At 54.4% G+C, this 26,781-nt stretch overlaps 1 protein-coding gene across 4 annotated transcripts; it reads left to right on the top strand.

The window, feature by feature from the left end:
* The first annotated feature begins 2,061 nt into the window (after positions 1-2,061).
* Positions 2,062-22,239, top strand: NPHP4 (nephrocystin 4). Of its 4 annotated transcripts, XM_039727823.1 has the most exons (30): positions 2,063-2,195; positions 2,411-2,625; positions 3,457-3,588; positions 5,316-5,488; positions 5,811-5,875; positions 6,141-6,296; positions 7,033-7,169; positions 7,376-7,456; positions 7,838-8,004; positions 8,081-8,204; positions 9,653-9,826; positions 9,949-10,078; positions 12,292-12,338; positions 13,024-13,214; positions 13,310-13,501; positions 14,096-14,280; positions 14,923-15,083; positions 15,830-16,010; positions 16,833-16,949; positions 17,140-17,219; positions 17,361-17,578; positions 17,670-17,859; positions 18,010-18,093; positions 18,187-18,343; positions 18,647-18,732; positions 19,587-19,672; positions 19,754-19,925; positions 20,489-20,668; positions 21,450-21,593; positions 21,759-22,239. In XM_039727823.1, exons 2-30 carry the CDS (start codon positions 2,488-2,490, stop codon positions 21,897-21,899), a joined length of 4,089 nt encoding a protein of 1,362 aa, XP_039583757.1. In that variant the 5' UTR covers positions 2,063-2,195; positions 2,411-2,487; the 3' UTR covers positions 21,900-22,239. The 4 variants fall into 4 exon arrangements, with proteins under 4 accessions (XP_039583754.1, XP_039583757.1, XP_039583756.1 ...); XM_039727820.1 differs by having other exon boundaries at positions 2,062-2,195; positions 18,010-18,343; XM_039727822.1 differs by lacking the exon at positions 7,376-7,456 and having other exon boundaries at positions 2,064-2,195; positions 18,010-18,343.
* Positions 22,240-26,781: the final 4,542 nt, after the last annotated feature.

Below are 26,781 nucleotides of genomic sequence, written 5' to 3'. Positions count from 1 at the left end.
TGCCTCACATCGCGCCGGGTGTGTTTCTCTTGAAATAATCAAATACAGCGTCGGCAGTGATGCTGCAGGGCTGCCTCCAGCACCAGGGTCACCCGGCTGCCGCGTTCTGCCACTGGCCACCCATCCTCCTTGTGCTCATCACGCCTTCGCAGTGCCTTTGGCTTTTTGGCTATCTTGGGCAAAAAAACCAGCCCGGAGCGTGCCACCTCAGTAACTGGAGCAGGCTGGTCCCTGTGGCAGTGCGACTCAGTGATCCTGCAGTGATAACAACACCAATGCAGCTGGATCTAACAGGAAAACTAGAGGCCAAGCCAGCAAAAAGGGGCCAGGGTTTGGGACAGGCTGCTCACGCAGTGGTGCTCTGGCAGCTATAAATTAGGAAAACCTGGTTCCTCTCCCTCAGCCGAGTCCTGTTCAGCTTCACGACAGCATCTTGGCACTTCCTTTCCCATTTCAGCACAGTCCTGGCAGCGACGGGGCCAATGATCACACTGCCTGCTCCAAACCATGCTGACACTGACAGGGCCCACTCAGCACTGCCAGGGTGGGTGATCCCAGCAGGCTGCCCACTTTCCACGCCACAAGCACTTCCAGGAACAGCCAGTAACAGGCAGGGAAGGTCATAAACCCCGTCCCATTTGGGGATGCTCCCAGCACCAGCCCATCAGTGGCTTTGCTACCCCCACAGATGGTGGGAGCCATGTGCCAGGTTGATCAGCTCCTGCTCCGTGATGCATCTGACCCACAGACCCGCAGGCCATGAGCAGGAGGTGACAGCTGGCCCTGCCACCCTACTCATCAAAACAATAATAGTAATAATGAATAAAACCAGCAGCTCTCTTGAATCTGCCGTTGGCAGCTCCCTGTAAAGGCATTTTCTGCTCACCAGCTGGAAAATCACTGCATATATGCAACAGGCCCGTACAGGGGATGTGACAGAGACTGGATACATCTCGCCCAGCCCGCTCTGGCACTCACCCACTGCTGCGCCGTGGCTCCCAGCAACGCTTGGGGAAGAAACCTGTGGTTTTGGGAAGCAGGCTGGGTGCCCTGCCCACACCTGCCAGCACCACAGACCACGTCTCACCTCTCCCGTGCTGGCCGCAGGCTGAACAGGCATGGGCCTATGGGGATCCCCATCATGAGGAAAACAGCCCCAAAAAAATACAGGCTGGTGAGACAGAGGCTCAGAGCTTCAGGCCTGGCAGAAGAAATGGTGAGGGAGCAGCATTTTGTGAGGGGACCGGGGACCCTTCACAGGGCTCGGGGCTCCTGCCATCCGCGGCACAGCGAGGCGAGGAACGGACTAAGAGACGGCAGCAAACTGAAGGAAGCCGAAGGAACCGCGGCGTTTGACTCACTGCGCGCAAATGGGCTCGGGGGAAAATCTAATGTTCCCACCCCCGTGTCACCGGGGCTCTGCCGGCGGCTCGCACCGTGTCACCGGGGCTCCCGGCGCACGGGGACAGGCCGCAGGCTGCCGGAGCATCACCCACAGAGCCCGCCTCGCCTCGCTGTGGGAACGAAGGGACAGCCAGCCTCTCTCTCCGCGTCCCCTCACAGCCCAGGGTCCCACCGGGCCGACAGCAGGCGGCGGGGTGAGGGCCCCTCTCTCCGCACCAGCGAGCGCCGGGAGGGGCATGCAGCGGGGTGGCCTCGCCCGTAGCCCTGCCCGCGGCCCTGCCCGGCCCCACAGCCCCGCCATCGCCCGAGCCCGGCCGCAGCCCTAGCCCCGGGCCCGGCCCCGCTCCNNNNGTGGGGGGCGGCCCCGCCCCGCCGCGCCTGGCCCCGCCCCTCCCGCCGCCCATTGGCCGCGCCGCCCGCCTCTCGCGCCGCATGCAAATGACGAGGGCGCTGCGCCGTCCCCATTGGCTGCAGGGCAGGCCGGGCCCAGCGCGCGGACCCGCCCCGCGCGGTGCGGCACCATCGCCCTAGTAACCCGATGCTGAGCCGGGCGCGACCACCCGCTCTGAAAGGGGGAGGCCGCCGCTGCCGCCGTCTGTTTCGTCCTGCCGCCACGTCCCGCGCCGGTGCAGAATCGCTCCAAGATCGTCTCTCCGCTGACTGTCTCCGCTTTCCGCCGGCGATGGGGCGCGAGAGGTGGGCGGCGGGGCGGCGAGCGGCGGCAGCGCGTCCATCCCTCCCCTCGGGCCGGCGCGCGGTTGGTTGGGCCCAGAAGATGGCGTCGGGGCGCGGTGAGTGAGCGGGGGGGCGCGGGCGCTGAGGGACCGGGCTGGGTCCAGTCCCGCTCCCACACACCGGGAGCCCGGCGGTGCGTGGGCGGCCCTGCCCTGCCTGTACCCGTGTGCATCCCCAGGCGGATGCGGGCCGGGCATGGGCAGCGGCCGTCCCCACCCACGTGTGGCTGTGCGCTGACTGTGCGCGGTCCGTGTGTGCTGTGTTCCCTCAGGGTGCGTGTCCCCCGGTGTCCCAGCCCCGCGCCCGCCCTAGCTGGCGCCGGGAGGCAGCGGCGACCCCCGGGAGGCGATGGGCGAGTGGGACCGGGTGTTCCGGCAGCACCTGCCGCTGCCGCCGCACCCGCAGCGGGGCCGGGCCCGGCCCCCGCCCCGCTCCGCCGCCCTCCGCTGCGCCCTCAAGTACCTGCACGGCGCTGCCCTCTCCCAGGTAGGGGCGATCGGCCCCGCGAGGGGACCCCCGCAATGTCTTGCTGCGCCCGTTGTTTCTGCCGAGTGGCACTTTCATGGGGTCATGGAATAGTTTGGGTTGGAAGGGACCTTACAGGTCATCTCCTTCCACCCTCCTGTCCTGGGCAGGGCCACCTTCCACTAAACCAGGTTGCTCTTTCCAACCTACTGGCTTGGAACACTTCCAGGGATGGAGCAGCCGCAGCTTCTCTGGATGACCTGTGCCAGTGCCTCACCATCCTAACAAGAAGAATTTCCTCCTAAGATCAAACCTAAATTGCTCCTTTTTTAGTTTAGCCCCCCCCCCCCCCCCCCCCTTATTCTGTCACTTTCTGTGTATGTACAAAGTCACTCCCCATCTTTTTTCTAAGTCCCTTTTGGCATTCCTGTCCGTGTGTATGGGCCTGAACTCCCCATAATGGCTTTTAAAGCAAGGTGGTTTTTCGGGGGAACTAACTGGAGATCTCCCAGAAGGACTAAGTTGTTTCAATATTATCTGTAAATCTGAGTTAGCATTTAATTAATTTTTCATTTAGTTTTTTGTTAGTTTAAGTAAGTATATATAAATTAAATTTTCTGGATAGCAACTTAACATCAATTGCCTCTTTATTCTATGCTTAATGCTCAAATTTCCCACTTTTTCTTTGCTCTGGCTTGGAGGCAGGTTCTGCAGCAATGCATGAAGCTGTGACCACGTGCCTGATTTGGGCGTCCCTTAGAAAACGGGAACTATATCTCTTACCAAAGTGTGTTTGAGCCTTAGGGACACAGAGCTGGCCTGTCCCCGAAGCTGGTGCGTTGTGCCTTGCAGGGAGCCGAGTACCAGCTGCGCCTGTCCCTTTTTGATGCCACCTACCACCACTTCTTTGGGAGGACGTGGAGGAGCAGCTGGCGAGCGGCCAGCGCTGCCCCGCCGCGCTCGGCCAGGGCGACGTTCAACGAGGTGGGGGCTGCCGAGGGTCGGGGAAAACACACAACCAAACCCTTTTCCATCCCTTTTGGCCAGGGTGCGTCCCAGACGCTGCCCGTTTGTTGAGCTTTGTGTATGGTTTATTGGGGAAAGTGGCGTGCTGGGTTTCCTCTGGGGCTGGTGCCACCGTGGGAGCAGCGATGTGCCACTGAGTGCCACCTGCCGTGTTCGGAGCTGGCAGCAGAGAGCAGTGTTTCCTCACAAGTGGGAAGGAAGGGAAGGAGCAGCTGCTCACCCTCCTGCACAGGGCTTCTCTCTCCTTATCTGGGAGCTAAACTCTCCCAAAGCCGTGCTTCCACCCACTGCTGATACCAGCAGGGTGTCCCTTAATGGGGAGATCCCACTGCCCCGTAGCATGAGCCATGTTTTCCAATTCATAGCTCTATTTCCACCTTCTCAGTGCTGCAGGTGAAGTGAAGCACAGCTGGGCCCTGTGCTCGTCCTTCCTTTACATCAACAGCAACATTGAGCAGCGTTGATGTGTGCGTTTCTCTCCCAAGTGTTTCAGTACCGTCCCACCCCAGCCTGTTTTGAAGAGGGATGGATTAAAACTAGGGCAGAGAGTACTGCAGAGAGAGCTGAATGCTGGGAGGAGCTGCCTTTCCAAATACATTCCCAGCGTCTGCAGGCTTCCTGGGTGTTTGCCATGCATGTTGGGAGCAGTTGGAAGGAATTTTGGGGTGTTGGGGGACTGTGTTGCAGCCTCACTGTGGTGGCTGAATTGTGTTGCCTGCAGGGTCTGACAGGGGAGGGCTGATCTGCATGTGGGGTAGGATCTTTCAGCTGTGGGAAAGTCAGCAGCTTGTTGTTAGGAACAGTTCAGGTGGAGCTGGAACTGATTTGTGACAGGTGAGGTAAGGAGGAAAGTCTCTGCTCCTCTGCCTGCGTGTGCTGTGTTCATGCTCTCCAGCCTCACCAGAGCAGGGAGGTGTGAGGACAGGGATCAGAGTCTGCTTGCATGGTGGGTTTTGTCCTCAGGGTCTGGGGGAGAGGAATGCAGTGACAGAAACTGCTGTGTGCAATCAGGAGGGGCCCTCAGTGGTACAGGGCATTGCCTGTCAGGCTCCCTGTGCCTTTGCAGGGTGAGCCTTGCTCTGCAGACACAGTGGTCAGGTCGTTAATCCAGCACCTCGCAATAAAGGCTAATGGAATAACGATTTATGTCCCAGGGTTGATGTGGAAATGTCTCTCTCTGTTATTCCTTCCTGACAGCCTATATTGCAGTAAACATTTTCCCTGAAACACTGAGGTAATGAGTTTTTAATAGAAAGATGAACCTAGCGTTAAATTCTGTCCTGGGGAGGTGACCTGTGTCTTGTCCCCTCCTGCCCTTAGGTCCAGGCTACTCCCATGTCCCTCCCCATTTCAGGAAGGTTTCCAGCTCCTCTTTCCTGCTCTAATGCTGTAGGTCTGGGATGCATTGAAGCACCCCGTTCATTTGGGGTCTGCAGCCTGGGAGTTGCTCTGGAAAACAGGTGTTGGCAACAAAAAAAAAAGTTTAAAAAGAAAAAGATGATGCTTGAGACTTAAGGGCTGAGATTTTGTAGCTGTGTCAGAAGTGATTTGCCATTAGCTCTGTCTGGAAGTTTAAAGGATGTTCTGGTTGTGCCACTGAGTGTCCCAGCACAACAGGCACTGTTCTGCCTGCATCTGCCACTGCCAGCTCTGAAACAGCCCATCTCTCTCCTTTCCTGTCCCAGGTCGTTTACTTTCACACCTCCTTGAACCACCCTGGCATCGCTGCTGTCGTGGAAGTGGTAAAGAGAGCTGGGAAAGGGGATGGGGGCTCTCAGCACCTTTCCTGTGGCTTTGGAATCATCCCCCTCTTCCACGGTGGATCAGAGGTGACAGACCTGGCCACTGAGGACAGAGCGTAGGTTCCCCTGCTGCCGTGGGACAGGTCACACTAAGAATTGAGGTGGCAATGTGCATGGCTGCTTTGGTGGGGGGAGAAGAGTGGTCCTGGGGTTGCAGAAACAGAGCCAGCATTTAGAAACATGGAATTCTTCACTCTGGGGAAGCAGTGATGGGTTTGGAAGGAATGCCTGTCCCTTCCCTAAAAGGCTTTTCTAGAGTGGGTTGGGTGGGTTTTGCTGCTGAGCAGGGGCTTTGTGGAAGATGGAGATGTAATGGAAGAAGGAGATGTGCTTCAGGGTGGATTTACCGACTGCTGCACGTGTGCTCTTTGCTTTCAGGCTGAAGCTGTACCATGGGACACCACGTGCCCTACTGCACCCACGCTTCCAGGACCCTGTGGAAAGTAAGCAGCAACCAGAGGTGGCATCTCAGTCTCTTCTTGGTGGCTTTTCTTACCCAAATGTGTGTTGTATGTATCTGCTTCATGTGAGGCATGGTCTGTGACCTGGTACTGCTCAGTGGATGTGCCTTACTGCCAGCTGGGAATGGCCTGGCTGGACAAACACAGGTTTTCCTTTACTTCTGGCATGTGTACTCACAGATTCATTCAACATTGGGGCTGTGAAGCTGTTTTCCCAGTTTTGGTCATTTTGGGATGTTTTCTTCAGAGAACAAATACATGACAGTGATGGAGAAGAGCCACCTGCAGTATGGCCTGAAGTCCCACCAGCCCCTGGAGGCAATATTTCACCTACTTCCTGAAAACCTGCTGATATCTGGGCTGCAGACTGTTCCTGGCTTGCTGCCGGCACGTGGAGACACAGGTAAGGGCTCTTTCCCTCTGCTTGTGCTGCTCCTGCTTTAAGGCAGTGGGTCCCTGTGGGGCTGTGGGCAGGGCAGGAGGGCACTGGGAGGGGATTTGTGGCAGCACAGTGGTTTCTCTGTAGTGTCTCCCCTTGTCAAGAGCATCCCCCCTGCGTGGGGCCACAGCCCTCATGCTCAGAGCTCAGTCTGGAATCTGTCAAAATGGCTCAGTCAGTTCCCTGTCCATTAATTGCTTTGCTCCTGGGAAGCTGCTAGGGATAAGTGACGGTTGGTTTAATTACAGTCGTTCAGCAGAATCTTAAAAAGAGCTTTTGCAGCTTGTTTAAACTCCTCGGAGGTGGGTTCAGCATCGCTGGGGCCTGGCAGGTTTGGGGGGATGAGCTCTTGCCCACATGGCTTTTGTTAATCTCTCCTTATGGCACATTGCCCTTCGAGCTTATGCAATTAAAGTACGTGAGCTGAAGATTCAGAGGGTAAAAAATTCCTCAGAGTTCTTCAGCTGAATTGTTCTTCAGCTTCCTGCCTGGAAAACCTATTGCTGATAGCTTTGGGGTATTAACTGTTGGTACTGAAGCTGTGCAAGGTCTTGAAAGCAGCTGAGTCCCTGCACGTGTTCAGGCCCATACTCAGAAGCTGAGTGGGCAGAGCCACTGCTGGCACTGCAGATCACCCCAGTACAGCAGTGGTGGCTTTCTGTTTGCTTGGGAAACCTGTGGCCACCACCTTGTCTTTCAGGCGACTGCTTGCAGAAGCCCCGGCTCATGAAGACGGTCACCTGCTACCTGGAGCGGCTTTCCATCCAGTTGTACCCTTCCCTGGAGGAGTTTGAGGAGGAACTGCTGGATTTGCTGAACAGCGATCGCTTACTTCAGGTAAGTAGAGTGCTGTGAGGGTGGTGAAACCCTGGCACAGGTTGCCCAGAGAAACTGGCTGCCCCATCCCTGGAAGTGTCTAAGGCCAGGTTGGACGGGGCTTGGAGCAACCTGCTCTTGTAGAAGGGTCCCACAGTTGGGGGTGGAACAAGATAATGCTTCAGGTCCCTTCCAATCCCAACCATTCTGTGATTCCATCATTCTAGGTACTGCCAATGTTGTTGGGGCAGGGGAAGGCACAGTGTAGAGCAGTAATTCTAGTGTCTGGAATTATGGGTGGGGTGAAGGTAAGTGATATTCATGCATTTGTTTCTCTTAGAGTCTCCAATGTTTTTTTTTGCTGTGGAAGCCCTTTAGCTTGTTTCGCTACTGGATTAGTATGTGTGTGCTCTGTGTGGGCTTTGTTTTGAACATCCAGACACTCATAAACAGAATTTGGGTTTGCTTTGCTGTGGATGAAATGCAGAGATGAGATGCAGTGTGTATCGAGTCCTTCCCTTTGGAGTGGCAGCCACCAGCCAGGTCCTTTCTTGCCAGATTTACACCAACTCTGCCATAAAGACAAAAGATTTTAATATCCATCATCTGCTGGGGGAATAGGCCCTGTTTTTTGAGTTTCTGAAGGGTTGCCTGAGTGCTGCCCAAGGTGTCAAACATTCCTGTCACAGGCTAACAGTGCCCCAGATGGTGAGGAGGTGGTGGTTCGGGAGCGGCGGCTGCACGTCGGCGTCCACAACGGCCTGCGCTTCGTCCGGGCACCGCAGGTGGCTGTGCTGGTGCCAGCAGCAGAATTGTCACCAGGTCGCTGCCAGGGGGTGCCCAGCTCTGGAGCCAGGTAAGGGGGACCTCCTCTGCTGCTGCTTCTCTCCTGCCTCGGGTATCTCTCACAGCCACCCCTCTATCCCGCACAGGGATGGTCAAGCCCTAGTGCTGAGGAGCCGCATCCAGCTGAGTGAAATGGTGCCTCACCCGGCATTCAGGGTCTGCTTCCAGCTGGAGTATGTCTTCTGCAGCACGGGGAGAGCTGGTGGCAAGGTAGGGCTGAGCGTGTGTGTCTGTGCCTGTGAAAGAGCAGGGATCCATTCTGGAGGAGTGAGCCCTGCTGAGGAACTCCTTCCTCTGACCATTTCACCATTGTGCTTCTCCAAATCACAGTAGCTCCTTGTTGGGTGGCTGTGCTGTGTAATGCTGGGCCCTGCAAAGTGTGTGGATGCCTTCCTCAGCACTGCACAAAACAACCTGCATGGCTTGGTGAATTATTTTAATAACGTGGTTGCATTTCTCCACTGTTTATACGTAGATGCAGGAATGTAGCCTGCAGTATTCCCATAGGGTTCTGGCAAGCTAATTTGGAAAATTTCAGCTTTTTTGTAATATCAAAAAGGCTTTTCTTTAGAATTTGGCATTTATGCTGAAAAGAGGTTAACCCATCCTGCTCCTTTTTTTTGTTTTTGTCCTGAATTATGAGGTTTTTTGGGTGCTTCAGCCTGATGTTCTCAAACTGTAAAGGCAGGAGAAATCTCTGAGGGTGGTCTCTTCAGTCAATGTACTCTCACCTACTTACTGATCGTTTACTCATATCTTAGTTTAACCTTTCTGCATGTTAAACCCAGCTCAGTGAGTTCTGTGTATCCCCTCCAGAGACCTTGTGTTGTTGGAGCCATCAGCTCCTGGCTGGCTGAATCGATTGCCAACTGTTTGTTAGGAGGTTTTAATCGTCCTGCTAAGATGTTCATTGAAAATGTGGCAAATGCCTCTTGTTAAGCTGTCCAGAGCCAAAGTAGGGGAAATGGGCATTCGTAAAGCAGGATGCCTGTGCCTGGCCAGAGGGATTTTTACTGAGAAGGGAGACACTGAGCTGTGCTGTTGGAAGTTGTTGTTGGGTTTGATTCCCTTGAAAGCTGAAGCCCAAGGTCCCGTGGAGTTCCAGAGGGGTTCCAGAGGAAGATCTGTTGGCTCTGTGGGGAGTGCTGTCTGGGGCAGCAGTGGAGCCAGTCCCTGTGGTGCAGCCCTGGGGCAGAGTGGTTAATCCCAAAGCTGCTTGCAAAGCTGATCACCTTGTCCTTGTCCTCAGTGCCATAATTAGCTGTGAGGGGGAGGGTGGGTGCTGGCAGAGCCCTCTCTTGTATCTGTTCCCCTCCTTCGGTTTGAGGGAGGCTGTGGATGTGCTGGGTAAGTGGAAACCTTTCCCCTCTGCCAGGGATGGGGGTCCAACATGTATCCCTACGTGCAGCTGCTTGAGGGAGGGGTTACAGAGGCATAAGGTCCTGGAAAGTGAAATGTCTTCAGAATGGGAGTAGATGGGATGAAGATCTGGTGCCAGAGCCAGGTGTGAGGAGGTGCGGTGGGGGATGAGAGGCACCGCCTGTCTGGCAGCACCCATTCCTGAGGCCTGGCAGTGAGGTGGGGGTGCTGGCAGTGAGATGGGGGTGCTGGCAGTGAGGTGGGGCTGCCTGGTGCTCACTGTGCTCCCCCATCCCCAGGCCCTGTCGGGCAGTGCCCGCAGCGAGGCGGCCGACATGCGCTCGGTGCGCTGGGCTGTCTGGAGCCCTGTCCCGGGCACTGGTGACACGGATGTGATTCTGCCCCTGCGTGGCGGTGCCCGCCGTGGCCCCTGCCAAACCTTGGTCTACCAGACCCCACCGAGCTCCCGGCAGGTAAGGGTGTGCTGGCCCCTGGCAGCTTTGCTCCGGTGTCAGGGCTAGGGAGCTGCTGTTGGAGGCACGAGGAAGGCTGCGTGTACCATGCTGTCTGAAAGCATTTTTGTTGCCAACTTCAGGGGAAGCACGTGGAGTCTGGGACTGTCCAATTCCATGTTTCCACTGATTCGGAAGAACATCTTGTAACTGCTGCAGAGATCCTATGTAAAGACAGGGACGAGTCGAAGAAGCCTCCTACGCCATCGCTGAGTGAGTGTTTTCCAGATCGCTGACATTTAAAATATAGAGTGTGGCACTGGTGTCTGCTCGGGAGAGAAAACAAGACTTTAGTGAATTTCAGCAAGCTAGTTATGAATTACTGGAGTGAAGCAAGATTTTGTCAAGTTGAATTCAGCTCTTACTTTTTAACTTGCAAAATTCCCATGTGATAGTATTGCTGAGCCATGTGCAAAATCCCCAGGGACTGCCAGCACTGCCCCAGCCTGCTCCCATTCTGGGTCACTGGGTGCAGTGGCAACACCAGCAGCACGTTCTCACTGCAGGTGTTGCTGCTTCTCTCTCCGGACTCAGAGTCTCTCCAGACAAGAGAGATGTCAGTCATAGGCTGGGGAAAAGTAATTTGGTTGTGCCGCCACTGAGGGAGTGTGACAGCAGCCTGGGTTGGGTTGATGTGTGCAGGATGTGTTGGTGGCTGGCTGGCGAACAGCAGGCAGCATCTGTGCATGTGCACAGGTGCATCTGTCTGTAGTTTGAGGAGCTGTGTGTCTGGGGTTCCAGCACCCTTCCTGCTGTATTGGAGATGAAAGGAAAAATGTGGGCTTGAGTTTGGGCATGAGGTTGTGTCCATGCACTGTGCTTCTAAAAATCCTCTTTGGCTTGTTTCTCTCTCATCCCCCTTTTGTGATTGGTGGGAAGCAAACTCCCCTTTCTTTGCAGTGCTGCTCCTGCTGGGGTCCCAGCTGTGTCTCGGGGTGATGCTTCAGACAGCAGGCAGTGTTTCAGTGTGTGTCATATCTCCCCAGCTCTCGGATGAGCCATTTAGTGTCAGCCCACAGGCCAGGCAGTGCCCATTACGGTGGGTTGCTGTTCCGTGCTGGTTCCAGTGCTGTGGAACCACGAGATGGCAGTGGCACCTTGGCTTTGCTGTGACAAATCCTGTGTTTCTGCTGGTGAGGAGCCAGGATTGCTGCTGGGAGGGGCTTTGGTGAGGAAAGCTTTAGTGGTAAATGAAGGGGTCTCGTGATATCAGGGGATGTGGGGTTCATCTCCCTGCAGCACAGGCTGCATCATGACTGGTACCTTCCTGGTGCTGCTTGAAAAGTTTTTCCTGGTGCCTTTCATCTGTGGGTGGCTGGGATGCTGATGGAGTTGTGGTGTGGTGAGGGGAGAGGGGAGCCAATGCTGACACTGAGCTTCCAACCTGGTAGTGGTCTGGAGTGCTCTGGCTTGGGGGAGTGTGCTGGGCTGTGGGCTGTGTCCCTGATGAGGGGAGATCCCCATCAAGGTGATTTTCAGGGACAAACTCCCTGGCATTTTCCAGCTCCAGGGGGCTTATGGCACCAGGGAGCCCTTACAAGTGCAGTGGTGGTCCCAGAGCTGTGCCTCTCTAGCCTGTGTTCCAAGGTGCTGAAGAGACTATTGGGTTAACTTTTTGTAGAGCTCTGTTGAGAAACGTGCTGCTGCCTGGCCCAGGGGAGGCCAAGAGCTTCATCTGTCAGCTCAGATGCTGGTGTTGCTGCTGTACCTGTCCATCCTCTTCTTAATGCCAGCCAAAGCCATCCTGACTGGAAGGAAACAATATTTTAGGCATGAGGGAAACGGAGTGGTTTCCTTTACACAGCAGCCAGCGTGGAATAGCTGGGATATATGTGGTGGGGGAAAGAAAATTGAAGTCTAAGCATCACGTGGGTGCAGAGATGGAACATCTGTGCCCCTGCTCTGTGCGAAGGACCCGCGGCTCAGCGAGCTCAGCTGTGCCGGCTCGAGAGAGCAGCCCAATATAAACACGATAAAGCTCCCACCGTTTCGGGGCACAAATGCTCCAGCAGTTGAAGGGAGTGACAAAAAATAACAGAGAAGTGATGAGAACCTTAAGTATCCTAAACTTTCACGTCTCATTAAGCATCCCACTTAGGCAGCACCGCGTGGCCGTGAGGCACCGTGGCGCTGTCAGGGGATGGGGGAGCTGTTGTTTGTGGCAGAGTTAGCCTGATTCACGGCAAAATAACGGATGGAGCTGGAGATGTGCTGTGTTAACCCCCAAGCAGCAGTCTTATTGGGAAATAAGTCAAAAGAAATGTTTGGGTGATGATAAACTGCTTCACTGCGCTGCCTTCGCCCCTAAAATTGAAAAGGGCTGGTGGGAGGACAGGGCAGTTTGGTGGCAGTGGGGGGTTTGGCTGCAGTTATGGGGCCTGGGGGTTTTGGCTCCTCTACAGCATCTCTCCTGTCCCTCTCCACAGGAGTGCCAGCCCCACAGCGAGTGCCAGTCTCCCCACGGGGACCTGGGGTAAGTGCCACATGCACCAGTGGATGTGGGTGGTGGGCAGCAGCATTCCCCAGGGGATGGCCCACATGTAGGATGTGCTTCTGGACCCATCCCCTGCCTGTTTTCCTGTGTGCTGCAGCCAAGAGGCCCCAAGTGTCCTCAACTCCAGGCAGCAAACCAGCTCCTGTCTGTGATATGCTGGGAGAGATTCCCCGTGCTCTTTTCATACCACAGGAGTGAGGGCAGCTCTGGTTTTTGACAGCCCAGATTTGTTGGGTGCTGTTGTCCCCAGTATGTGCTGACAGAGACACACGGCTTGTTCGTGCAGAGCTCCCAGGATTTAAGGAGAGTTGTGAATACTGAGAGCCCTCTTTATGCTGTTTTATATCTTGATGCAGGAATCAATGCACGCAAATATTTTTGATGAAATGAAATGCCTCATAAGGCTGCATTAAGCAGTTTGATCTTCCTGCTGCATGTGCTCATCCCTCTTCTTGCCGGGGAGCGAGCAGTGGGGAAATGGCAGTGGAGGTGCAAACCCTTGTGTGGCCAAGTTGTAAGACTTCTTGGTGGAATGACAACACTGGGGCACGTGGTGGCTGAGCTTTTTTAGCACAGAGGGGCTACTGGCTCAGCCTGCCACAAGGGCTGCCTCAGGGGGCTGCCTTGGGGCTGTGGCTGCTCACGCTTGCTGCTCTCTCCCCAGCTGTCAGTGTCCCAGCTCGTGGCCTCACCACGGAGCACAGGCCAGACCCTGCAGCAGGATGGGGGCATCACCCACCTGGAGGCCGACCTGGGCTCGCCGGACGCAGAGCCCTGTGCCAGCGAGCAGCTGCAGGCGCTGCCCTTCACCCCTCTGCAGCTGCCCATGGCTGCTGTGGGACTGCAGGCATGCAGGTGATGCTCAGCTGCCCTCCCCAGGCTCCTGTGGCCCCATCACCTCGGCTGCCAGGGTCTCCCATGAGTGGAGCTCACCCCTATTTCTCCATCAGTTCCCACGTGTCCCTGTCTCGTGCCGCGCTGGCGCGCCTGCACGCTGCCGGCTTTCCAGACATCCTGGACCTCAACCAGGAGCCAGTGGAAATCTCAGAGCCAGTGGAGCTGGGCAGTTTCAACCTGCGGCTGGAGGAAGCTGACCCTCTGCAAGGCAATGAAATAGTCCTGCAGTTCCTGGCTTTTGGCAGGTGGGATGGCAGCTCATGGTCTTGTGTGGGCAGATCCCAACTGGGGATGCCTTCTGGACAGAGTCCTTTCCAAATTCCCCTAACCCACTTCCCTGCTTGGGCAGGAGACATCCTTGCAGAGGTACCTCTTCTTTTAGCACCTACTTTTCTCTTCCCTGGGCACTTTTAAGTCATAATCCAGTTTTTTAAAATTGGATCCATGAGCCACAATGTGATGTCAGAGCTCATTAATGCAGGGTTTCTCCAGAAATGCAAATGGAGGTGGAAAAATTGGCACCCAAGGGTTGGCTTTGGCTGGATAAGGCCCCACTTCTGTTTTTTCCATGGCTGGCAGTGTGCTGTGGGAAGGTAACACGCTGTCTTTGCTGGGCGCCTCCATCACAGCATATGGCAGGAGACAGCTGGAATTACAAAGCTTTTTGGGAAGTTAAGGCAAACCGTATGGCTGCTGTCTTCAGAGAAGTCCAAATACTTGTGGTGCTGCCAATCTTCTCCTGTTCTTCTGCCTCTTGGCATGTGCCAAATGCATGAGTAGCTCATGACAGAGTGGCAGCGCTGTGCCACAAGTAAACCAAACCTCTCTCTCTCATCTAGAGATGCCCAGGACAGCGTGGAGGGGCTGTGGCCAAGGACTGTCTTCCTCACCTTCCAGTTCTACCGTTTCCCACCGGTCACCACGCCGCGGCTGCAGCTGGTCAGCATGGATGGGGGACTGGCAGCTGGGCTGGCTGTGCCTGCACAGCTCCTTGTGCGTGTCAACGAGGATGGGACCCTGACCAGTAAGCTGGTTTTAGCATCCATGTCTGACTGCTTTTCTTCTGTTGGGTGGATGAGGGCTTGCCTCTGGCCCAAGGGATGGGCTGCTGTTAATAGCAAACCTCTGCTGGTTTACACATCATGAAAATCATTCAAAACATCCAGTGTTTGAAGGAGGACACAGTGTCAGCTGTGTGAGGTGCACATGGAGGCTTCCCTAACCAAACCTCTCTCTCTCATCTAGAGATGCCCAGGACAGCGTGGAGGGGCTGTGGCCAAGGACTGTCTTCCTCACCTTCCAGTTCTACCGTTTCCCACCGGTCACCACGCCGCGGCTGCAGCTGGTCAGCATGGATGGGGGACTGGCAGCTGGGCTGGCTGTGCCTGCACAGCTCCTTGTGCGTGTCAACGAGGATGGGACCCTGACCAGTAAGCTGTTTTTAGCATCCATGTCTGGCTGCTTTTCTTCTGTTGGGTGGATGAGGGCTTGCCTCTGGCCCAAGGGATGGGCTGCTGTTAATAGCAAACCTCTGCTGGTTTACACATCATGAAAATCATTCAAAACATCCAGTGTTTGAAGGAGTACACTGTCAGCTCTGTGAGGTGCACATTGAGGCTTCCCACCAAGCCAAGTGCCCTGTCTGTGATAGTGTGGTGTCTTGCAGGACCACCGGGCTTGCAGCTGAAGTACATGGTGGATCCAGCTTTCCTGAGGCCCGGGGAGCAGAGCTGGTTCCTGCGGTACCTGGCTGAGCACAGCCTCCAGATTGACGTCTGGGATGGAGACTCCCTGCTCCATTTTGGGTCTGCTGCCATTAAACTGGAGGTATGGGTTAGATTGGAGGTCTTTTCCTGTGGCTGGTAATGCTGAAGGGCCCCCTGCCTGTGTGGAGTGCTAGGGAAGAGCCCAGCTCACCCTTTGGTCCTGTAGTGAGGTGCTGTTGCATTGTCCTTGTGTCTTCAGTAATAGAGATGATGTCAGCCCCTCTGTGTAACCAAATCTGGTGTCAGCTTGACAAGCCCCTAATCACAGGATTTGTTATCTTTTCCTCCAAAGTGATGACAAAGCATTAACTTTCTTTGCCCTTTCCTGTAACTCTGGCAGTAAAGTGCTACCACTGAGAGAGTGTGACAGCAGCCTGGGTTGGGTTGTATTCTACCACTAAGCCCTGCAGGGGCAGGACATCCAGTGCCATTCATACCCAGATGTTGCAATGCAACATGAAATGAACGACACTCACACCCTGAGATGTCTAAGACAAAAAGGTTTAAAAATATCGAGGCCCAGAAATAGAATTCCAAAAGTGACCATGGATTGGAGGATGAAATTGCCACCTCTCCAACCACACTGGTCAAACCAACAGTCCATCAATTCTCTCCTCCTCCAGAAAGGAATGCAAACCAGTCATTATTTACATGAAAAGTGCGTGAGAAACTCCATTACAAAAATGCAAACATCAGAACGCTTAGAAGAACTTCAGAAGAACAGGGTGACACCCAGACCCCTTGACCCCTGTGGACCAGACTCCCCAGTAACTCGTTGCACTTTGTCTGTCCTTGCCTCGTGCCCAGCCCCTGCTGCGCCAGGGCCAGACGTCTGTCAGGACCTACCACGAGCTGGAGGTGGCCACGGCGGAGTACGAGGCGGACGGGACGGTGCTGGGCCGGGAGGCTCTGCGGCACGGCGCCCTGCGGCCCCTCGGGGTCCGTGTGGCTGTGAGGGGCCGCCTGCACCTCTGCCTGGCCAATATTGGTGAGAACCCACTGCTCGTGTGGCCCAAAGGCTGGGCTGGGGCACGCAGCATGTGCAGGGCTGTTCCCGAGTGAGACCCAGGGACATCATCTTTCCCAGAACATGCTGGCTGCTTTTATTTTATGTATTTAGTTCTGTGTCCTGTAAATGTGCAGTGACTCCAGGTTTTAAAATCTTATCTTCAGAGGAGAGATTAGCTCCATATAAGATATCTTAAATCATCATTTTCATACTTTGCCTGCAAAGGGCCGATAAGCTCCTGGGAAGGAGAATCTGAGATCCTCAACCCAGGGAGTGGTTTAACTCACACCCTGACAAAGAGCTGCTGCGCCAGGACAGCGGCCGCCCTTTGATTGGTGTTTTTCCCATCCTCTTTTTTTAAAAAAAAATTCAAAATACTGTTAGAAACAGAATGGCAAAGCTTGGTACCCTTTCCTGAAGGATGGGTGTGGGATGTGTAGGCTGGGCAAATACCTGGTGGGTTTAGAGCCTTATGTGGCACCACTTGGCACAGCCTTTGTGGGAGTGGGGAGATGCAGCAGCACATGGCCATGCAGGGGGAGGCAGAACTCAGAAATGAAAGCAAGAGCTGGTGAGGGCCTCAGGATGGTGTGTGCTCTCAGTGCTGCTCCATCCCTGACTGTGTGACAGAATTGGCTCTGGGGAGCATGTGGGGCTCTTAGGACATCACTGGTTTTCAGATATTCTCTCCTGCTTGTGTAAATTGGCTGAGCTGAGCCGCGGGGAGGTAAAATTTTGCAGTAGATTTTATAACAATGAAAATGGATGGTTTCCACTCACTGCTGTCTCTGCTTGTGGCAGGTCACCCATGCGAGGAGACCCCAGGGCAGCTGCCGTCCCATTCCTGCATTGCCACTGCAGCAGACAGCACTGTCACCACCCCAGGTGGCAGGGGGTACTCCCTGAACACTCCTGGTGGTGAGTCCTGCTGGAGCCTGGCCTGTCCCCCTGTGGGTTGAGGTGTGCAGGCTCTCTGCTGCTGCAGTGCCAGCTGTGGGTCAGCTGCCCCTCTGGTGCTTCCCTTTCCAGCCCTGCAGTATTGCAGGGCTCTTGCAGCTGCAGTACCTGGGGGGTCCTTCCTTGCTGCCATGGTGGTCTCTCCCCACAGGCAGGAGGACGGTGTGGGCACGGAGGCTGGTGGATGTGGACAACGAGCTGGAGGCCGCACTGCGCAGTCGCCGGCCAGAAGTGAGCCTGGCCCCTGGTCACCCTCACTGAGGCCATGTCCTCCTGGTGCTGGTGTGGCTGCACGGGGGTGCTGGTGGCAGCAGGGCATGGGACCAGACTCCTGCTGTGTCTCTGTGCTTATGGTTCCTTCCCTCTGGGCAGGGCTGGCCAAAGCAGCGTGCCTGGGACCTGCAGGTCATCGACTCCTACCGGGATCACATCAAAGGAGAGAGCATCTACCAGATGCTCAGCCAGGCCATCACAGCCACCCGCACTGTCCACGCTGTGCTGGGGACAGCTGAGTTCTTCGAGTTCGCCCTGAAGAACCCGTACAGCGTCCAGCACACCGTGACCATCGAGGTCGACCACCCCGAGCTCAGGTGGGGGCTCCCCTGTGTGCGTGGGGAGATGCCAGGGTGGTACCAGCTCCCTGCCAGTCCTCACCAGCACCTCTGCTGCTCGCTGCCCCAGTGTCATACTGGACCCGAGGGAGTGGCGCCACTTCAAGGAGCTGACCAAGAGTGTTACACCGGTGGAAGAGGACATGTTCCATCTCCGTGAGGACCTCAAGCCTCAGGTCTACCTGCGCCCCAGTGAGACTGTCCACATCCCCTTCAAATACCAGACCTTCTCTGCAGACCCTGCCGTGGTTGCAGCACAGGTGGGCACGGGCCCCTGTTTTGAGCTGTTCCTGGTCTGAAGTGTTCCCCTTGGCTGTGGTTACTATTGCAGTGCTCTGGAACAGCCATGGGGAGCAGCAGCAGCCACAGTGATGCTGCACTCTGAGGGAACTCACTCTTTCACCCCACAGGGGCCAGCTGGGCTGGGCACTGGTGCCAATGAGAATGCTCACTCCTTTGGGAAGAGTGGGGCCAAGCAGGCAAAGCTCATCCAGGTTAGGGAGCCACGTGAAACACAGCTTGTGGGGCTGCATGGGAGGAGCAGAATCAGTGGAAAACTGCAGCCCTCCTGCTGGCCCCCGGGACAGGTCTCCTTCCAGGTGAGCAGGGGGAAGCCCATTGCGCTCCTGAGGGTGAAGGTGGAGCCACAGCCCCATGTGGTGGATCAGACCTTTCGCTTCTACCACCCAGAGCTCACCTTCCTGAAGAAAACCATTCGGCTGCCTCCCTGGCACACCCTCCCTGGTGAGTCTGTGGCATGCCTTGGGCTCTTCCCTGTTAGTCATCATCCATAGTTCATGGAGCCTTTCTGGAGGCACAGCAGCATTCAGAGAGCACATTGCTGCTTCCTCACGCCTTCATGGCCCTGGGCTCCTTGCTTGCTCTTCATCCATCTTTCTCTGTTAACTTCAACCTGAATTTCCTAAAGCCTCACACCTGTGTGGTTTGCTGGTAGTCAGGCTTGAGGGGTTCTGTGTGCAGCTGCCTGGAGCACAGGCACAGGTAGAGCAAAAGCTGAAGGTGATTTCCTTGGTCCCTTGTCCACAGGCACGCCAGTGGGGGTGCCGGGCGGGCAGCCTGAGATGTTTGTTCGCTGCAGTGACCCTGACATCATTTGTGAGACCAAATCCTTGGTATGCTACACTTGGGCATCGCTTCTCCTCTCATCCTTCTCCTCAGATTGTTTGGGTTGGCAGAGAGCTGCTGATGTGGGTGCAACCGCAGAGCAGCCCTGCATGGCAGTGACACGGTGGCAGCAATGAAGCTGGAATTGCTTTTTATTCCCAATTAAAAGGAGCTGTGTTGTTTTGGCGGGGGAGGCTGAGCATTGCCCCTTATCGCATCATGCAGCAGCCTGTACTTGCTTGTTCTTTTGAGCAAGTACCAGATGATTCAGATGCTGGGGAAAAGCAGCCTTTTGTTGGGCTTTCTGCTGCTTGGGGTATCCGCAGCCATTGGCAGAGGGTGGGGGGATGGCGTGTCCTTGGGGTGCACAGCAAAGCCTGTCCCTGCTGAAGGATGCTAGAGTAGAGGGGCAGCTCCAAGCCCAGCCCTGCACCATCCCACTTCCTCCTGAAGCAGGAGGCTTTCCTGGGCTGGCTCCACAGCAGGAAAAGGTGGAAGGGAAAAATAAACTTGGGCAAGTCCATGCAAATGGCAACGAGGGATAGTTGCTAATTGCTGTTGCGGAAATGCGTTAGTATGGTAATTGGATTAGGGCTTGTTAGAAAACTTGTGGAAAATTTGCCAAAATTTGATTACAGATACAGACCTGGAATGCGATAGTCATTTGTATCCTCTTTTGTAATTAAAAATACTGGGAGAGCTGAGCCAAGCTGTATAATAACTTAATAACGTAGTTTAACGAGGCACCGAAAGCATCTGCTTTCGTAAGGGAGTTGGTGGTAGCTCCCCCATTAGTGGGAAGACACCCCTGGGGTCCTCATTAGCTGGTCAACTGCTGGGACAATGCTCTGTTTTCATGCAGGGGCCTGGCGAGCCACAGGACATCTTTCTCAAAGTAGCCGGAGGACCAAGCCCGCAGATCAAAAAATTCTTTGTTGCTATTTATACGTAAGTAGCAGTACCCCCAAAAGGGTGGGAACATTGACTCCCATGGCGTGTGGCGAGCCGTGTCCGTCTGTCCATGCACAGGGACGCCTGGCTGGCAGCACCTGTCCAGATCTGGCAGTTCTACCTGCACTCTCTGCAGCGCCTGGACGTCGCCTGCACGGCTGGGCAGCTCACACGCCTGTCCCTGCTGCTGCGCGGCACCGCGGCCCCGCGGAGGGTGCGCGCCTTCCCCTCCCACCCCCAGGAGCTGGAGGTAACCCCCGTGGTGGGCTGGGGGCTGGCTGGCTTGAGTCAGCCCAAAGAAACCCCCTCCAGAAAGCAAAAGGCAACCCACACGGAACTGTGAACAACTGAGAGCCGTAAAGCGTTTGTGATAATTATCTTTTGATTAGAGTTGTCATGTGTAGGATCATTGGCGCGAAACCCCGGAGGGCAAATTATCTGCGTTAATGAGACTGTCTGAAGACTCTCAATTTCTTTAGAATTCGTTCGTCCGTAATTGGAAATGTGAATAATAAAAGGCAGAAAAACTCCATTGCTGTCCTGTAAAGGAAAGGCAAAGGCTCCTCAGGCAAAGCCTGTGTGGTGCAACCCTTGGGCTGGGGAGGCCCTGGGTGTTCCCGAGTGGCTCTTGTCCTTCCTGACCTGAATTAGTCCCAGAGTATTCCTGGGGCTGGGAGGTATGGGATTCAATAGTGATGGAATAGGGGTACAGGTTTTTAAGAGCAGTTGGGTCTAATTGGTGCTCCAAGCTGGACTTTTCAGGACTGTTCTCAGCCGTTGTGGGTGGCTGTACCTCCAGGTGTTGTTCCACAGGTGGATCCCAACGGTGCCTTCCTCCTGCCTGCCAATGGCGTTCAGGACCTGTACATCGGTGTGAGGCCACGGCGGGCTGGCAGCAAGTTCATCTACCTCAACCTGGTGGATGTGGAGTCCCACCAGCTGGTGTCCTCCTGGCTGCTCTGCCTGTCCTGCAGGCAGCCTCTCATCTCCAAGGTACGGCAGCTCTCGCCACTGTGAAATGTGGTGATGGTGCTGCATCAGTGGTTGCAGTTCAGCCCATAACCTGGGGCTGTCTCCTGCTTTTTCCTCTCTTTCCATCTGTGGTTTTTTTGGCACTTGCCATCATAAACACACATTTAGCCCTTGGGGTACTTGAATAATCTCACTGAAGCCCCTGGTAGAATGTCTTTTAGGCTGTTTTGGAGGCAGCCCCACGCTGAGGAGCGGCAGCTCGGAAGTATTCCCAGTTGTGAAATTAGAGCTGCAGCATGCTGCTTTCGATTAGCGCTGTGCTGGCAGAGGCCTTGCCTCAAAGACAGAAAATTAGATTTCCTGGCTAATGTGTTCCTTCTAAAAATGTTTTCCTGAACCTCTTGGTATTGGGAAAGGTTCAGATTGGCATTTACACCAATGTCCCATTGTCCTGCCACATGCTGCTTGTGCTATGAGGTGTTAAGAGAATCAGCGTAGTTGGGGCTGGAAGGGGCTGTTCAGGGTCATCAAGTTCATCTAGTTGTCTGAGCACCACAGCTCTTCCTGGGAATGAGGAGGAGCTGGCTTGTCTGCTGCTCTCCCAGCCCTTTGTCCTTCACACTCATAATTAATTGTTGCTTCTTTTGATCAAAGGTGGGTTCTTTCTGCTGGCTGGCAGGGCAGATGTGAGGTGTGGGAGGGGAGGGCAGTGTGTGGGAGGCAATTCTCTGTGCTGGGTTTTGGGGAGTGCCCGTTGTTGCTGCTGCCCACCCTGCCACCTGGACCCCTGCTTGCCCCACAGGCCTTTGAGATCTCTCTGCCTGCGGGAGGTGGGAAAGGCTGCAACAAGCGCATCACCTACACCAACCCCTACCCCTCAACCCGCCTCTACTTCTTGTGCACCAACCGCCCTGACCTGCTGCAGTTCAAGGAGGACTCCTTCGAGGTACGTCCTGCTGCCAGCACTCCCCCCTTGTCAGGCCCCTCATCTGGCCAGACCAGGTGACACTGGGTGGGTGCTGGCCTTGAGGGCCGCCCTGGCTGGGGGAAGGTGGGCACATGAAGGGGTCTGGCCAGGTCCTGCTGCCTCCTCCTGCCCTCTCTCCTGCAGGTGGCTGGAGGGGAGGTGTACACCATCGGCCTGCGCTTCGCCCCGAGCCAGACTGTGGGGGAGGAGGAGATCCTGATCCACATCAATGACCACGAGGACAAGAACGAGGAGACCTTCTGTGTGAAGGTCCTGTACCAGTGAGGCCTCCTGCTTGTCACTGCAGAGCTGCTGCAGGTTCCTGTGCCAGCCCACACCACCTTGGGGGTGTCTGTATCTGTCTGAGGGTGCTCATGACCCCCATCCCCTGGCTGTCACCTTGCCAGTGGGATCCCTGGGCATTTCCATGAGTGCTGGTGGTGCCAGGCAGCTCCCTCTGCACAAATTGAGACGAGTGGATGTGTTACGGCACTTTGTGATTGCAGGATCTGTATTTTTGTTAGGCATGATGATATTTTAGGCACTTTTAATCTTTTTTTAACTTAAAAAGTTTGCAGATTTGATTCTGCGGAATATTTTTAAAATATTTTATATTAAACGGTGAGTTTTGTACACACTAAGATGTTTTTTACAGATTTTTTTGATACATTTTACTCATCCTTGATCCATAAAAATTGCTGTGCACAACTGTCACAGTGTGGCAGCATTTTCTTCCTGAGGAGGTGGAAATCCTCAGCATCCCTGTGCTGTGGAGATGAGTCCTGGAGGTCCCCCTGCATCACCCCCATCCCCTGGAGCATCCTGAGGGTCAGGGCAGGGACCATAAATGGGAATGGGAGGGTAGGGCAGCCCACCAGCTCTGGAATGCTGCCTCACTCTCCACAGGCCTGAGGCTGGTGAATTAGTGGCCCCGATAAAGTCGGGTGCCGAGTTCCTCTGCCTCCCTCGCACTGATGGGAAATGACAGCTCATATTTTAGAAATGATTATACTGTCTGCAGCACAGAGAGGCCCCGAAGTTGGGTTATTAAAGTAGATTAGCTGAATAATTTTTATTACATTTTCACACAACGATATTTCTTGAGGCTTATGAATGAGCTGGTGCTGTACCTGCAGCACAGGCAGCTCGAGTGGTGAATGATGTGCCAGCATTCAGGGCATGCCAGCACAGGGACTTGAGCTGAGCTGGTGCTTGAATGGTGCTGCCTGCTCCCCTGCAGCACATGTCTGTGACCCAAAATCTACAGAGCTGTCATTAAGAAAAGCTGATAAAACTTTCCCCGTAGGAAATGCAAATGCTTTGTGTCCCAGCTGCTTGGCATTATGGCCATGGCCCTTGGAATTGCTGCTGCTGCCGCTTCTCAAACTCAAGACAAGTGTGGGGGCAGCTTCCTGGGTTCCCACTTGTTAATGAAGTCATTCCTGCTAATGACAATGAACTGGAGCGCCCGTGCCTGGCATGCAGCTTGGTGTGCTCTTCCCATTTGCATTCATGTCAGGAGGGAAACTGGATTCCAGTAATGACAAAATTAATTTGCCCTAAAAATCTCGGTTTGTGTCTCATCACCGAGGTGCAGGGAGGGGAAGGATTGAAAAGCCCTTTCCATGGGTTGAGTAATTCTCAGAGATGTTGTACCTCTTGGAGCAGATGCAGATGAGACCTTTTGGGGACTTGGCAAAGGCATTGCTGGAATGGCAACAAAGGAGTAAGGAGAGCAGGGAGACCTGGCCCCAGCACCCAGGCTAGGGAGGGGCAACTAAAAAATGGCAACTAGTAATGAGAATAAGGTAAAAAAAAGAAAAACCAGCATAGGAGTTGGGGGCAAAGCTCCTGCAGCAGCTGAGGGCCCTTGGGAAACTGGCTCTCAGGATGGCCAAGCCTCAGCAGGGTTTGCCGCCAGCCCAAACTTTTAAACCCAGCTTGTTTTCCCCATTATGAGGAGGAAATTGCAACTGCCTGAGAACCCTCTAATTAAACAAAGCCTCACCATAATATTTGCTGGGAGCTCGCCAGCCCTGTAATATGACATTACCGGGCATCTTTATTAGCTGAAATGAGTATTTAGCGCCTCTGCCAACCCAAAAGCTGACTGCGGCGCATGGAAGCAGCACGGCAGCATCCAGCAAAGGCTCCTGCAACCTGCTGGTGGGGCAGCATCACCCTGGGAGGCTTGCCACTGAGACAAACCCTTTTTTGGTTATTTCCATGTCACCCAAATCCAGCCCAGCAGCCCCAGCGTGGGAGTTGGGGAGGTTTATTCCGTTTCTCCCTCTTGTCTCTCTGAAAGCGCGTCACCGACTTGATAAAACCTGATTTAATGGTTACAAAACCCAGAGATAAAGCTGCTCTTAATGGATTTCTTTAAGATCAAGGCTGTCAAATAGGAGGCTCAGAATCCTTTCTACACTGAGAGCGACTGTATTAAGTGCACTCAATCACACCAAGGCGAAGGTTCCCTAAGTGAGACACTGGCTGGAGGAAATGCATTTTATTAGTGTCTCCGGAGAAAGGAGTCTGGCAGGAGGGATGAGGAGCCTCCACGCTGCAGTGGCTGTGCTCCTGTTCAGCTGCAATGGATGGGATGTGAAGGATTTTGCAAAGCACACCCTCACTCCCTGGTTAGTCCTGCAGAGAGGAGGGTGATGGGTGCCATGATGACATCGAAGGAGCTGGCTTGGGGGAGAAAAACCCCCAGGGAAAGATGCTCACCTGGGAATGGTGCTTACAAAACACACCTCAAAATCCACTCCATGGAGCTCAGCTCCTGCTGGGTTGGATGTAAAGTGAGGCATCCAAGGGGGTGATGCTCAACAGCTTTTGGAAGTGTCAGATGGAACTCACCCCAGCTGAAGGGAGGGGTGGAAGGAACGGGGCCTTGGTAGCTCTGGGCAGACCAAAGCTTAAAACACAGATTAGTTTTTCATAACAATTTGCAGCTCTATAATGAGAAATTTGCAGCAGTTCTAAACTGCCGGTTGCTTTTAAATCATTTCCCGTCTTTCTGTCTCAGGCTTGACATTTGATGATGAATTGAGTCTCTGTGTTCATTTACCCACTGATTTACTGTACGGAGGTGGGAAACCGCAGCCACCTTAGTGAAGGTCAACATGGAGCATTTGCCTGTAATTTCCAAATACTATTAAGGTTTTTAAATAAACCCTGTGGGTGCTGTAGGCAACGAAAACCCCTCATGCAAGGCTGATGCTGCAGGGGATTCTTCAGGGTGGTGAGAATGGGTTTGTGGGAGCAAAAGCAGCAAAACTTGGCTTATCAGCATGAGGGTACATCAGACTGCGCCCCGAATTCATGTTTAGAGAGCACTTGATTTTAGGGGCACTGGCAGCTGCTCCTCACTTCCCAGCCCAGATTAGCATCAGGCTCTCCTTCTGCTTTCCTGTGGCTTGCCAAACCCTGCACTCATGCCTGGGAACTTGGAGGGAGCTGCCCCACGGCTTCCCCTGAGGTTCTGGCTTTGTCTGCTGCTGCAGGACCTGGTTGTTTGTGGCTGTGAATCTGTTTGGCCGCTGTGAGCAGGAGGTTTGGCTGTGCAAATGTCATGCAGATCTTATCTCAGGGGAAACATCCTTCAGTAATTACAGTAAATGAAAAGTCCTGGAAGCGAAGCCTTGGAGGCTGCAGCCTTCTGTTTATCTCCAAAGTCTGAAGTGTGCATGGAGGGAGCTGGGAGCAGGAGGTGCTGGTGGCTGCAGTCCCTGTGGTGTGAGGATGGTGTCAGGGCTTGCTTTCACCCAGGGTGCAGGCAGCAGGATGCTCTGAGCTCTGCCTGCGTCAGCCATCTGCCCCCTTGCTGCAAATTAATAAGCAAATTAAAAAAAGAAAAAGTCTCTCTATGGATAATTTGTGCGTAGAAAAGGGGCCAAATGAATTAAATAAATCATTTGCTGCTACACTGGTCCCATTTGATTCCTTGCCTTTCACAGCTACTTTTCAAGCCTAATGGTATCAGATACCCTTTTGGCACCCATTTTCAGAGCCACAGGCCCCCCCTGCTGCTCCTTAATGCAGCTCATCTCCTGCCTATGGCTCCCAGGGCCTCTGCCAAATCAGCACTTCAAATTAAAGTCTTCCCCACCTCTCCCTGGTTTCCATGGAGATCCGAGTGGATGGTCCCTTCCTTCCTCCTCTTGAGCCAGTGGAGGGCTCCTCCTGGGGACTGCCCTTGTGGGGCCTGGGAGCCTCCAAGCATCCAGCAATTCTGCAGCTGCCTTTGCCATGTGCAGCCACTGGCAGACCTGGTGGCTCCAGTCCTGGTGTGCTAGTGACCCTGTCCCAGTGAAGCATCCCAGCCATGCCAGGAACAGGTTCCCACTATAAGTTTTCCTCCCATGTTGGAGCTGATCCCACCTGACTCCCCAAGGAGCTTGGCCAGCAGAAACTCTTCTCCTCTGGTAGGAATCAGCTCCACAGCTGGATGAGGACCAGGCTGGTTTATTTGTAGCATCTTTATCTAAACTATGGGTTGACTTCTGTAGTCTGCACACAGATTTCCCCAGCACTGCCTGGAGCTGTTTGGCCAAGGCTGCTCCAGCAGTGGGAGTGGTGGTGGGAATGCCCTTGCACGTGTAAGTGAATGGGCAAATAGCTGCGAGATCTAAGGAATGACAGTAATTATGGAACAAAATTATTATTAATGTACTAATTTACCTGGGAGCCAGGCTGTATGTAATTACACTCTGGGATCATGATAAGGTTAATGTGTTTACCTTCCCAGGTATTTATAGACACTTGGAATTGTTCTCTCTGTGAGGACCACATGTGCGTGTTCCTGGCCACGTGGGGCTGGCAGCCAAAGGGGGCATGGGGAGGTTTGTTGCTCTTTGCTAAAATTGCACACGGGGGTTTGGGACAGCAGCAACCCCAGCTCTGTGGCCCTGGGGAATCCCAAGGGATGCTCATCAGAGGAGATGCATTCTGCTGCTTCCCAGAGCCTCTTGGATTATGGCCAAACAAATTCTCTGTGGTGTGTATAGCTGAGGGAAACTATCCTGGGGGCCACCAGCATCTGGCATTTGGCTGCCTGGAAATCCTCCCGATCTTCAGGCTCAGCAGTGCTGCAGCAGCCACCCAGGCAGAGGGACCAGCAAACCCAACCTGTTTGTGCTTAACAAATCAGAACTTCGCAAAC

The sequence above is a fragment of the Passer montanus genome, unplaced genomic scaffold, assembly GCF_014805655.1.
Source record: "Passer montanus isolate IOZ18808 unplaced genomic scaffold, ASM1480565v1 scaffold62, whole genome shotgun sequence".
Classification (NCBI taxonomy): Eukaryota; Metazoa; Chordata; class Aves; order Passeriformes; family Passeridae; genus Passer; species Passer montanus.
Note: the sequence above shows the minus strand (reverse complement) of the source record. Positions and strands in the feature narration are given on the sequence as shown.

Bases quoted from the DNA above. Each gene is read 5' to 3' on its own strand.
- NPHP4 (XM_039727820.1), top strand. From the start codon at position 2,488: ATGGGCGAGTGGGACCGGGTGTTCCGGCAGCACCTGCCGCTGCCGCCG. The intron at 8,005-8,080 runs GTAAGGGGGACC...TATCCCGCACAG, and splicing joins GTGCCCAGCTCTGGAGCCAG to GGATGGTCAAGCCCTAGTGC. The intron at 17,579-17,669 runs GTGGGGGCTCCC...TCGCTGCCCCAG, and splicing joins GTCGACCACCCCGAGCTCAG to TGTCATACTGGACCCGAGGG.